The 13,090-nt window shown below is 48.5% G+C and overlaps 1 protein-coding gene across 2 annotated transcripts in view; it reads left to right on the forward strand.

Moving 5' to 3' along the window:
* The window catches only part of BSG (basigin (Ok blood group)), a 37,200-nt gene that overhangs the window by 8,352 nt on the left and 15,758 nt on the right, over positions 1-13,090 (forward strand). The window contains exons 2-3 of one of the 2 annotated variants that reach the window (XM_028713435.2): positions 7,746-8,093; positions 11,104-11,263. In XM_028713435.2, the coding sequence (XP_028569268.2) occupies positions 7,746-8,093; positions 11,104-11,263 (508 nt within the window). The remainder of the gene's footprint in view (positions 1-7,745; positions 8,094-11,103; positions 11,264-13,090) is intronic. The other variant, XM_028713436.2, reaches the window with a different exon arrangement.

The following is a 13,090-nucleotide window of genomic DNA, read 5'->3' on the forward strand; positions in this document are numbered from 1 at the left end:
AAGCGCAAGTTTTTCACTTGTTTCTGTACCTTTTGCCCCTGAATCTACATGCTGTCTTAGCATGGTCTCCTTGTAGGGCAAGCAGCTGTTTCAGAGGGCAGGTTTTGAGCGGCAAAGCAACAGCTTTTTTAAAAAATTGCTGCTTACATTTGTTGGAGAGCTGCCGTTTTAGATTTGCAGCCTTGGGTTAGTTGCAACATGAAGCCTCCGCCCTGTTGAAAAAATGAATTATTCCCCAAACCATCTCTTTGTATGAGGTTGGGCGTATTTAGAAATGAGGTTAAAAAGTCACCTGCCAGGTTTCTTCAACTTAATCTTTTTTGATGTTGTCTCGGTTCTAAGAGTGCCAAAGAGTCAAGTTTAGTCAGGATGCCTCATGGCCTAAAATTAGAGATGGGGAGCCTGAGGGCCAAATGCAGCCCTCCAAGCAATCCTGTCTGGCCCTCAGAACTCTCCCTAGGTTGCAAACTTCACCAGCCCTGTTTCCAACACTCCTTGACTGCGTTTGCCTGGCTGGAATGTGCCCTTGAACTCTGATATTGGCTCTTTCTCTCCAGAATTGGGAAAGTGAGAAAGAGAGAGAGAGTAGATAAACCAACCTATGGTCCAAATGAGAAAATTGACGCTCACTGCTCCACACTTTTTGCACTGCCCGCTACTGGCATGTGGCCCTTGGAAGATTGCCCAGAAGAGAAAGTGGCCCCTAATGCTGGAAACAGTTCCCCAACCCCTAGCCTAAAAGATGAGATGAGCATCCAGTCCCAGGCATGCAGAAATTTGCATGGAGGCTTAGGATGCGCTCTGCTTTGTCCAAAGAAGCCTAGTAGCTGTAACTGGGGGGGAAAGGGGTCAAAACCCATGCTTTATATCTGTGAAAGGACCTGGCACTTGGCCATAGCCAGTGGCTGGGTGGCTACATTTGTGCCAGAGATCCCCTGCGGTTCTCCAGCTCCTCCCCTCAGCTCCCGAGTGGGGAGTGTCTGTTTTTAGTTGAAGGTGACTTTACTTTGAAGCGAATGAGCAGATCATGTGTTTTTCCTTGGGGCAGGGTATATAAGAGCTGGGCATAAACAGCTGAGCGGGACAGGAGGCTAGGCAGTATCCTCCTCTCTCTTGGGACATCGTTCTGCCCCTCTCTTGATCCAGCCTGTTTACTCCATCCTCATCGAGGACTTACTTCCCTGAGAACCTGGCAAGTTTTCCCTATTCCCTTGGCCTGCAAGCTGTGCACCTCCACAGTCAAACAAGCTTGCTCCGACAAGCAGTAAATCCTGTGTAGGAACAGGATGCCACATTTTTTATTGGTGAGGGAAATTGTGTGGTTCAGCTCCCGTAGGATAGGGTGCCTGTGAATGCTCCCACTAAGGTTAAAAAGGGTCATAGCTCAAAGTGTGGCAGATCAGCAGTAGAACATCATGCTTTGCATGCAGAAGGTCCCAGGTCGAGACTCATTGTGGTTGAGACGCCATCATTCTCCCTCTTACCCTCCTCCTCACTGGAAAAGTGACTTGTCCCAATTGCATAAGGCAAAGCAAGCTAGTCCTTATTGGGCTGTGCTAGTGTGTCCATCATCCGCTAGCCAGCCCACATGCCTAATCTCTCTGCACCTTTCCTTGTTTGCTAGCGATCCATTTTGCCGTACCTTGTTTTTAATATGTTTTGTAGCCCAGAGCAGCGTGCGCTATTTTAGAACCCACCTCCCATGTGAATTCTGGGGTTTACTGGGAGTAGACACCAGCTGGGTTGTCTAGCCAGCCCGACCTTTGCAAGAGGGCTGGCCCTTCTAACCTTTTAACTGCTTTTATTTATCAAACACATTTCTCCGCTGCCCTTCAGCCGCAGAGCTGTTGCCAGTGTGGTTTATAAGAATAAAGCCAACTCCATAAATTTAAATAAGCTTCGTAAACCTGGAGTGACATGGTGCTTTGATTTTACTGTGACCAAAGTCTCTTCAGTTTTGAAAGCTGAACACCAGTTAAGGCTTAAAACCTAGCTGGAATTGTTTGTAATGGGGTGGATCTAGCAAAATTCTGTTCAGAGTAGACTCATTGAAAATAACGTGCATGGCATGGCTAGCGTATATCGAATTCAAGCTTTGTCCTCTAAATTTCAGTGGGTCTACTCCGAGCATGACTAATGTTGGATACAGCCCAATGTACTTCACAAAGTACCCCCCCATAAATTTTCTTGAATATATACCTTTGACTGAAGGAAATATGTGCTGTCCTAAGTCCTAGCAGTTCGAAAGCACGTCAGAGTGCAAGTAGATAAATAAGTCATCTATTTGTTTCCTTAATTTCTACCCCACTTTATTTTTAAAAATATATACACTTTGCAGTTGCTTCTCTGAAAAGCACAGAGCCAAAACCAGAAAAAGCCTTAAATTGTGTATTGTGTAAAGTAGGTTCTTATTGTTCCTGCCCTGAATTTACCACCACACAACTTCCTGAGTTATCGGATTATGCAAGGAACAGAAAAAATCCCGTCATGACCATCTCTCTCCTCTTCTGCCCCCAGAGCATGGCAGTTCCTTGGCTGTTGGCACAAACTCCTTCCCGAGTGCCTCAGCCAGCAGTTAGTGCTTTTTTTCCCCTTTTCCTTTTTTAAAAAGTGTTTTGATGAGTGAACAAGACTCAGAGCCCAATGAACTGAGTTCAGCCCTGCAGGGTTGCCTGCAGCGCTTCATTTGCTTGTTCCAGTTTGGAGGCCAGATTTAGGGACATTTTTTTAAAATGCGTGGATTCTTGTGTGTATAATTTCCCACTAATTTGTTTACCGCTGCGTTTTTTAAGCTCTGTAAAGGGGGGGGGGACCAGGGACGCGGGTGGCGCTGTGGGTAAAACCTCAGCGCCTAGGACTTGCCGATCGCATGGTCGGCAGTTCGAATCCCCGTGGCGGGGTGCGCTCCCGTCGTTCGGTCCCAGCGCCTGCCAACCTAGCAGTTCAAAAGCATCCCCGGGTGCAAATAGATAAATAGGGACCGCTTACCAGCGGGAAGGTAAACGGCGTTCTGTGTGCTGCGCTGGCTCGCCAGATGCAGCTTGTCACGCTGGCCACATGACCCGGAAGTGTCTGCGGACAGCGCTGGCTCCCGGCCTCTAGAGTGAGATGAGTGCACAACCCTAGAGTCTGTCAAGACTGGCCCGTACGGGAAGGGGTACCTTTACCTTTGGGGGGGGCATTTCCAGGCTGGTGGCCACATTTGTCTCCCCATCCAAGCTGGGTTGGGGGAAAGCCAGAGAGATACAGGGATAGACATACATCTCTATCCTCCATCCAGGCAGGTAAGAAGCATTTCCATAGGTTGCAGACAGATTCAACAAATACACAAGGAGAGGCCTGGAGGACCAATTTCTCCTCCTCAGACCTGGACTTCCCCATACCTGTTGTCTAAAGGAGCTTCTCTGCCTACATCTCTGGGAAGCTTGCAGGGCAGGACATGGGGTGGGGAGCCAGTGACCAACTGGATCTTGCTGAACTCTCATTGTTCCTGACCATTGTGGCTGGGGGTGATGGGGCTTGGAGTCGAGCGATGTCTCAAGGGCCACAGGTTCCTCGCCCCTCACATGGGTTTTTCCGGGTAGCAAACCAGGCAACATAGCCAGACCTGACTGTACAGGATGTGATGCAAACCACCAGTTGTTCCCGTGACTAAAGCCAGTTAAAGTTCTCTTGGATGTGATGACTCAGTTTTCTTGCATATGATGTACTGGGAAGAGTTTAAAGAGAGGCTATTTGGGTTGAGTGAGGACTAGCCTTACGTAGAAGTTAAAAAAAAAAAAAGGCAACCTTAGATTCTTTGGTTGAGGTCACACAGGGCATGCCCATGGTACGTTAAGCTAGAGGTGTGCAGATTTAAACCTTTGGTACAGTAGGCTGTTTTCAATACACACACACACACTGTCCTCCATACAGACACGCAAGTTCAAGGACACATTCGAGCTAAGCAAAAACAGTTAAGGAGTGTGTCAAGGAGGACCAGTGAGACCTAGGAAAAGTTCCCAGGGCCAAACAGAGGAGCCTGGAGGCCCACATTTGATCCCTGTCTTGAGGTTTCCCTACATTCTCTAAAGAGGCATGCTATGGATGTGCAAGCAGGGCTTCTGGCCCTGACAGTGTCTTGTTTCTGAAGAAAGCAGACCTTTAAAACCCCAGGCATGAATAAGGTTTCCCGTTTTGCAACCGTTTCCCTGAACAGGCTTGCCTACTCTGTCTGGTTGCTAAAACAATTAAAAGGCATATTGTCTTGACAAGTAACTAGAGTTTATACTAGAGTTGCTGGAAACGGCAGGAGGGGAGAGTGCTTTTATGGTCGGATCCTGCTAGTGGTGTTCCCACAGGCATCTGGTAGGCCACCGTGAGAACAGGATGCTGAACTAGATGGGCATTGGCTCTTTTCACATTCTTAGGCAGAAGGTCCCAGGTTCAATCCCTGATAGCATCTTCAGGAAGTATTCTCCCCGCCTGAACCCCTGCAGCGTCAGTTTTGCTGATTTGATACAATGTTGAACTGGGTACGCCAAAGGTCTGACACTGTGTGGTGTAGTGGTTAAGAGCGGTAGTCACGTAATCTGGGGAACCGGGTTCGCGTCTCCGCTCCTCCGCATGCAGCTGCTGGGTGACCTTGGGCCAGTCACACTTCTTTGAAGTCTCTCAGCCCCACTCACCTCACAGAGTGTTTGTTGTGGGGGAAGAAGGGAAAGGAGACTCCTGAAGGGGAGTGAAAGGCGGGATATCAAATCCAAACTCCTCTTCTTCTTCTTCTTCACTGTATAAGGCAGCTTCGCATGTCCCTACCATAGGTGTCAAGCGTCCCTTATTTGGCGGGACAGTCCCTTATCCCAGGGCCATGTCCCGCTTCTGTCCCTTATTGATGATGTCCCTTAAATAAGCTACTGAAGGTAATGGGGCCCTATCTATGTCCAGCTGTCCTTTGTCAACAACAAATTATTGCTTTTTGTGTGTTGAATATATGCTATATGGTAATTTATAGGACCTAATAGGTATCTAAAGCCATTTGCACGCAACAAAATATGTATTTTATCAAAGTAATTGTTGATCCCTTACTTTGGCTGCTGATCCCTTATTTTCAAATCTGTAAGTTGACAGCTATGGCCCCTACATGCATTCTAAATCTAGCCCCTCTTGAGCTTCAATGTTCTGTTGACTCTGTCTTCCCCTGGGTAGCCTCGGCATTGTTCTGGCTCTTAATGCTATTTGCTTTGGGCAAGGTTTATCCAGCCTTGGTTAAAGAAAAGATTCCTTGAACTTTTATTTTTTGCTCAGTTTTTAATTTTTGGCTTACGCTAAGATTTTGCGAGGGCATATTGTATCCGATTGCGCAGCCGAGTGAGCAAGCACACTGAGGTCTGACGCAGCACGGCAGGTTGGCTAGTAGCGCAGAGGGAGCTGGCTTGCTGCACCGGGAATCGGAACCCCACACAATGGCACCCAGTCACTATGGCCAGGCTGCATGCCAAGAGTTACCCAATTTGGGTCAACTGACCGTTGGCGGAGGAGGCAAAGGCATGCTTGTTCACCTCAGCGTGGGGCATGTGAGGACGTGCTCCCTGTCGGAGGGGTGCTCCGCTTTCTGATAATTGCGTAGCAGGGCTTGTCTTTGTCCCTTGGCATGCCTGAAAGGAACCATCGGGGTTTGCTGCAAGGGCAAACACTCCTGCGACAATTGCTAAACTGTGTGGCAGTTGATGTGCACGGTGCCTCAAATGTCCCCTGCCATTAGCTTCCTTCTTAATGACTTGTCCCCCTGTTTCCCTCTTCTCTGCAGAAGGGAATGAAGACCAGTAGCCAGAACTGGAAAGCAAGTGGGAAGTCTTTTGCAAGTGAGGGCTTAAGCAAACTGCCTATTAATATTATTATTACTATTATTAAGAAAATACACCTGCCTGAGCATCCCCACCTAAATTGCTCATCCCACTGCCCCCAAAATGGAAGAAAATTGGGGAGCCATTGCTTACATGGGTGCTTTGCGTGATTCTGAGTTTAGTTGAGCATAGGACTGGAGTGAAGATGTCTAAGCTAAGGGCTTCTCTGTAAACCCTTTTGCTGTAAGTTGCCTTGCTCCGTGAAAATCAGTCCAAAAATAAAATCTGCAAAGACAACTAAGCACCATGAGTGTGCAACATGCTAGCTTTCTTGGCTAAATGCAAAACTTGGGCAAGTTTTGGCTACTGTTCATAGTAAAGGCTCACAAACTTGTGATCCGCATGTTTAGGTGCCCTGTGGAAATCTCCGTACTTAACCCTGTACTTTTTAGTTTATCTTCTGATGATAGAGCCCAGGGTTGGGGTTATCAAAGAATCTACCAAGGCCCTAACCTGTGCCCTGTGACTTCCACAGTACATTGTGGGTGCAGTATACCACCTTTTCGCATTTTCAGCAGTCTTGCCTAGGGCCCATGATTTTCACAATAGTGTGCCAACTTTCATGCTAGTTCTGAAGAGGAATTGCTCCCCTCCTTCATCTATCACACAAGAAAGACAAGAATGTCTTGGTTGAGATAAAGCTGTCTGTGCTTTGATTATATAGCTAATGTGGTGCAGTGGTTAAAGGTGGTGGATTTGGACCTGAGGGACTGGCATTCAGTGTTTGAAACTCCTAGGTGCATTTTGTGAAAGCAGTTTCTGAACTCTGGGTGCATTACTGCGCCTAAGATTTCAGATTAAAACTGCAGAGTGGAAGGAAAGGAGAACCTTTTTCTGCCTCCCCACTTCCAGCCACTCTCTGAAGACTGGAGAAGAGACCCTCTTAAGAATATTAGGGGGTTGGGCAGGGGAAGGACTAGACTGTGTGAAAAAATGAAGACGATATTTTAGCTGCCGTTCCTTCATTTTCAGCTTTGTGTTCTTCTTATAAAAAAGTGCCTAGACATTCCGTTGTTGCGCCCACAACCTAGGTTTAAAGTGCCATTTAACTCCTAGCCTTCATATCTCAGTTTCTAATACTGTTGGCGTTCAAATCTACACTCAGCCATGAAGCTTGCCGGGTGACCTGGGGCCAGTCACTGCCCTTCAGCCTAACCTACAGGGTGTTGCAACAATAATATGGAGAGGGGGAAAGCCATGTACCTTGAGCTCCTTGGAGGAAAGGTGGGATATGAAGAGCAAATAAATAACAAAACAGTCCATTTTCCAGCATTTTTTGTTTGGGATGGGTATGGATTGAGAGCCTCTGATTGCTGTGTTGCTGCATAAGTAAAGCATCTGGAGCTGCAATGCTGTTGCCTCGTTCACCTTCTTCTGAGCACGTCCAAAGTTCTGCATGTGGCCTTTCTGTTGAAGGCCCTGTAATTGCCTCTGAAGCTTGTCAAGCCTTCTGATAAGGACACAGTGACCCAATGTACCCAGGACTTAAACAGTTAAACAGCAAGAAGTGTAAAACCAGTGTTGTGGTGCTTCCTGTCTAGTTTTCCACCAGTTCCTTGTATGCCCCAAGTTCTTGTGCAGGCAAAGCTTGAAAAAGAAGAATGGGACTTACTAACGGAGAGTGCAAGAGCCACTCGCCCACCCCTGTCTTTTGAGGGGAGGACAAAGATTCTTCTTACTCAGTATTTTCAGCTCCATGTAATAGAAGTGGCCGTTTGTGGAGTGAGTGTGTGGAGTTACCATGCTGGATCTTCTTTAAAATATTTTTTAAAGGCTGCTGATCTCTTTCTCTTCACTGTCTTTCTCTCTCGCACTAATAATACTTTGCACTAACGCCTCTCCCCCCACCCCGCCTCGCAGCTGGCTTCATAAAGTCGCCGCTGTCTCAAAAGAAGCTGACGGAGGACAGTGTGGAGCTGCACTGCGAGGCTGTCGGTAGCCCCATCCCCGAGATCCAGTGGTGGTTCGAGGGGGCCGAGCCCAACGAGACAGCCGTCCAGCTGTGGGACGGGGCCTGGCAGGACCGGGTCAAAATCAACGCCACCTACAAGCAGCACTCCACCAGCGCCATCTACGTCACCAACCTCACGCTCAACGACTCGGGCACCTACGAGTGCCGGGCCAGCAACGACCCCGACCGCAACCACTTGTCGAAGAGCCCCAAAGTCAAGTGGATCCGTTCCCAGGCGAACGTGATTGTCATTGAGCGTGAGTGGCAGTTGCCCCAATCCCCCTTGGCGGTGGCATTTGCTTGGACACAGCCGTGTCTCTTAGCTTTGCCACGCCCCCGCCACCCCTTTCACCCATGTCCCATGGCTTCCCGAGAACCCTGCTGCACCTTCCCGCCCTAACTGTGTAGAAATCCAAGAGACCTCCCCCAACCCCACCCGCATCCTCCCCTTCACTCCTGGCGAGTGGCCCTGCTCAAAAAGGGTTGTAACTTCCCCATCAGAACCACACCGTCCTGACCGATCCCTCTGGCTTCTGGACCCTGAATGCCAACGTTGTCCTCCTTGGTGTTCCTTTTCCGAAATGCAAAATTGAAAGTGGCTCTGCTTTTGGCGGCCGCCAGCAAACCGACCTCTTTTCATCTCGTTTTCCTGCGTATCTCTCTTTCTGTATACACACACAGTCTTGCTTTTCCCCCCACCCCTGCTTTTGATATGCTTTCCAACCTTGCTAGAGGTTACTGGTTGTCGCGAGCTGGATTGAAACGGTCTTGTTTTGCTTGTGGTGTAATTGCAACCGTTTTTGAAATGGCCGTAGCACTGTCTCTGCGCAGCACTGGGTGGGGGAACGCGTCTAGTTGTTTGTGCTGTGGAACAACCAGTTTTAGCTTATTTGCCTCCTCCCCCTTTCTCTCCCCCCCCTTCCCCCCACCCTGTGCTGAGCTGAAAGTCCAGATTGTCCAGCGACAAGAGAAACGGCTTGTCTTTTGTGGCCGAAACGCTGAGCAAGCAAATTGAATTGGACGTGCCTCCGTTTGGATTCTTTTACAAAAGGAAGTGCCCTCCCTTGCTCGTTGCCCTCTTGTCAGTGGTTTTCAAATTCCATTTGGGAGTACATCTGCTTTGCATGCAGGGAAAAATCCCAGGTTCATTCCCCAGTGGCAGCATCTCCAGGTAGGGAATGTCCCCCCTGCCTGAAACCATGGAGAACCTGACTCAGTAGAAAGCAGCTTCCTGTGTTCCTTGGAAGCTTATTGGGGGTTCCTTAATGAGAAGATCCATAAAGACAGATATTAAAGCTTTCTTTCCCTGTGATGCTCAGGAATGGGTTTACAGTACACACTCTACTCTTATAGCAGAGCTGGCCAAGGGCCACTTATGAACTGTACGCAGGCATGAGGCTTGTGGGATCTGCTTTTAATTTTTATTGGCACTCCCAAGATTCACCAACCAAGAGAACATGGGGCCATATGTTTAGGGTTGCATCCAATTCCAGTTAAGGGACATGCCTGACTTAGGGCCATTAATTTCAGTGGGTTCCCTGCGAGTATGACAGAGTTGGATACAACACTTAAAATGTAGTAATTTTGGAGTCCAGGGATTTGTTTTCGAAATTCAGAACCAAACTGAGCTCAGAGTCCTTCCACGCAGCAGTCTTTACCCTGAAGTTTCCTTCCTATCAGCAGCGTGGTTTAGGGCAGGGAAGAATTCAATTTGCAACCGGGAGTCAGGAATCACTTTGCCGATTTACTGCAAGTCCCCCAGAGGTTTTATCGGTAGGTCCATATTTATCTTTCTCACACAGCCCCAGTTGCTTCTGCGGTGGACTGGGAATTCCCTGCCAGGTGTCCAGAGCTCAGTGCAAGAAACAATTTTCTAAATGTCAAACTTTGAAAACCACTGCTGTATTGATGGCTGGAAAAATAAATAATAATAACGTTTCTTGGTAAATGGAAATATCCTTCTTTTCGGAGAGGCAAATCTCAAGAGTGTCTTTCAGCCCTGTAGAGTCCCCTGTCTCTGAGGAGAAAGGGCTGGGTGGGGGATTTGTCAAGTATCTGTTTGGTTATTGAGGGTGGGGGAATGTCTGCAAAATTTGCCTTGAAATTGATACTCTGCTTGGCCACAATAACTGGCCTGGATATGCTTATCTGGGTGCTCCAGGGATTCGGTTTAGGTGGGGGCAAAGCTGCCTGTTTTAACTGTTACCTCTTCAAAGGTTTCGGTCCCTGTGTCCAGGTGGTTTCATATGAAATGACTCCTCAGGTCAGTATAGGGCATGACCGTTTACTCGCTGGCTGCAGCAAATTCCCCCATAAAAAGAGCAAATGTAAAAACTGTCACATGAGACCCAGGCATTGAGAACAAGTGGTCCTTGGGCGCAGACCAGTTGCTGTAAGTTGCCTTCCTTGCCAGCATTTCACTGCACTTCAAAAGGTACTGAGTAGGAATCTCCCTCTGGTACCCAGAGCGTGGCAGCTGGCAGTTCTGCTACTACCAAAGTTGCTGACCTCCTCGCCATACCTCCAGCTTCAAGAATCTCAGCAGACTGCTGCTGTTGCTGCTACCTGGCCATTTTTACACATGCAGAGCACGTGGTGGTGCAATTTCACTTCACGAGAGTCGCTTGACAGAATCCAAGATGTTTGGATGTGGGTGGAGTGTGTACCGAATGCCTAATTCCTCTTTAACACCCCCCATGAACCCGCAAACTTGGTACCCAGAAGAAATGATGCAAACTGGCCAGATGTGCATGTAAACCTGCTTGACTTCTCAATCTTGGTAGCAGTCATTGGCATCGGACTGGACTAGAATAGCCGTGAGCACGGGAAACTGCCTCTGCCTCCTAAGCTCTCTGGAGGCTTGTGCTGGAACCCATTTGGGCCTCACCTCACGTTTTCACAGTCATATGACCAACAAGCACATACTTGAGGCTTTACGGTTAGGTGCTATGCAAAGCCTAGGCCAGGCCCTTTCCCATGCCATTGCCTTCAAGATGCTTTGGACTACAACTCGCATGTAATCTCCAGCCAGCACACTGGAAGTTGTAGTCCAATGCCTCTGGAAGTCAGTTTGGGGAAGGGCAGGCCTAGAAACAGGCCATTATGTGACAACTAGGCCACTTTACCTCTGCTTACAGGTGACTGAACACGCTGCAACGGTGTCCTCTCCCACCACCCCTTTCTCTTCTGAAAGCAGCCCGCCTTGGCTACGTCTTCCTAACTTCTTCTCTTGCCTTCATTCTTTCCCCCAAAATATCGACAACGCAGGGGCCAAAATCTCAGCCACTCCCGAGGTGACTGCCGGCTCGAACGTGATCATTTCCTGCAACATCACCGAACCGCCAACCGCCGTCAAAGGCCACTACTGGGAGAAGGGGGGAACGAGGCTTGATACGAATGAGACTTCACCAGAATTTACCTCATACCTGTAGGTATCTTTTAATATATTTCTTGCCGGGTGGGGGAGGCGTTGTTTAGCATGTTCTCGTCCATGCCAACAAGCTCTCCGGGTGAGCAATTCTTTCTAAATCCAGAACAGAGCAGATAGGTTTATTATGAACGTAAGCAAAGCCTGGCTGAATCAGGCCAATTGCCCATCTAGTCCAGCACTCTGTTCTCACAGGAGCCAACCAGATGTCTGTTATGGGAAGCCTGCAGGCAGGACCCAAGGGCAACGTCAAACTTTTTTTAAAAAGAGAGAAAGGGCTTGAATGTACTGATGCTGCCAGAAAGAATCTGCTGTAGGGCAGGCTGAGAGACTGACTGGCCCAAAGTCACCCAGTGAGCTTCATGACTGAGTGGGGATTCGAAACTGGGTCTTTCGGGTCATAGTCCAACCCTCGAATCAATACAGGCAACTCCCCATTTATGCGGGGGTTACATTCCAAAGCACTGCACGTTTAAGTGAAATTGCATTTTTGGGAACACCATTGACAAAGCCTGCAGAGACCCTCTGGAAACCCTTGAAAAAGCCAGCAGCGCTCCTTGGATTGCACTTGCAAAGGCTTGTGGGATTGCCAGACACTGTTTTTGCACCAGTTTGCCATTTTCACGCTCTTTGGGGGGCCATTTTTGCTCCTTTAAGTGCCACTTTCGGGTTTGCAGTGATATGCATGTCTTGAACACACATAAATGGAGAGCTCTCAATAATGCTCCCTGGGGCAAACCAAAGCTTTAGGGTCACCTCCTTGTTTTTCTTTCCCTCCAACACCATCTCATGTTCATAGGGATCTGCCCAATCAGGTCATTGGTGCACCTAGCTCATTATTGTCAGCACTGACAGCCAAAAACTCCAGGATTAGTCTGTCTCTCAGCCCTACCTGGGTATGCTGTAAGGATTTGAACCCAGCACCTTCTGTGCTCTGCTTTTGAGCCAAATTTAGTTGGAAGACAAGCCCCATTGTTTTCAGTACAGTGGTACCTCAGGTTACAAACACTTCAGGTTACACACTCCGCTAACCCAGAAATAGTGCTTCAGGTTAAGAACTTTGCTTCAGGATGAGAACAGAAATCGTGCTCCGGCGGCAGCAGGAGGCCCCATTAGCTAAAGTGGTGCTTCAAGGTTAAGAACAGTTTCAGGTTAAGAACGGACCTCCGGAACGAATTAAGTACTTAACCCGAGGTACCACTGTATTGCATATTCTCCAGTAAGTGCACAGGATTGCAGCTTGACCTTGACTTTACCATGGGAGCATCCCTGCTGTCCTCATCAGTGCCAAAGCATTGGAGCTCTGGAAGGGAACAGCTTCTTGTTTTGGTGCCGTCCAATGGAGCCTCTTGGACTGTCCCCCCAGTCCCAGCCTCCCCCTGTTTGCTTGAGCTGGTGGGGGCAGAAGGAATTATTTCCCTTCTGAAGCTCAATGCAAAGCGTGCGAGAGAGGCTGGGTGTTCTTTTCTGCCTGAGAGCAGTAAAACACACCCTGTGGCAAAGTCAACAAGCAGAACTGCGGGTTCCCTGTTTGCCTTGCTTTATTATTGCACTTGTCCTGAAGATCATTTGGGTCCCCTTAGGTCCCCTAAAGGAGGGGCAGGGAACCTTTTTGTCAGCCCAAGGTTCTGAGCTGTCTCCTGAGGGCCGTGAGGTGGGGTGAGAATCAATCGTGGGCAGAATAGCACATACAGTTTCCCCCTGTGTACAGTACACTAGTTTCTATGCACACCACTTTTCTGTGTCCTCCAGGCAAGGGAAAGTCGTACTCAAGATTAAGGACCCTTTTCTGGCCAGTCAGAAACATTTGAAGAGGTTCTGAATCAG

The sequence above is a fragment of the Podarcis muralis genome, chromosome 18 (genome assembly GCF_964188315.1).
Source record: "Podarcis muralis chromosome 18, rPodMur119.hap1.1, whole genome shotgun sequence".
Lineage (NCBI taxonomy): Eukaryota > Metazoa > Chordata > Lepidosauria > Squamata > Lacertidae > Podarcis > Podarcis muralis.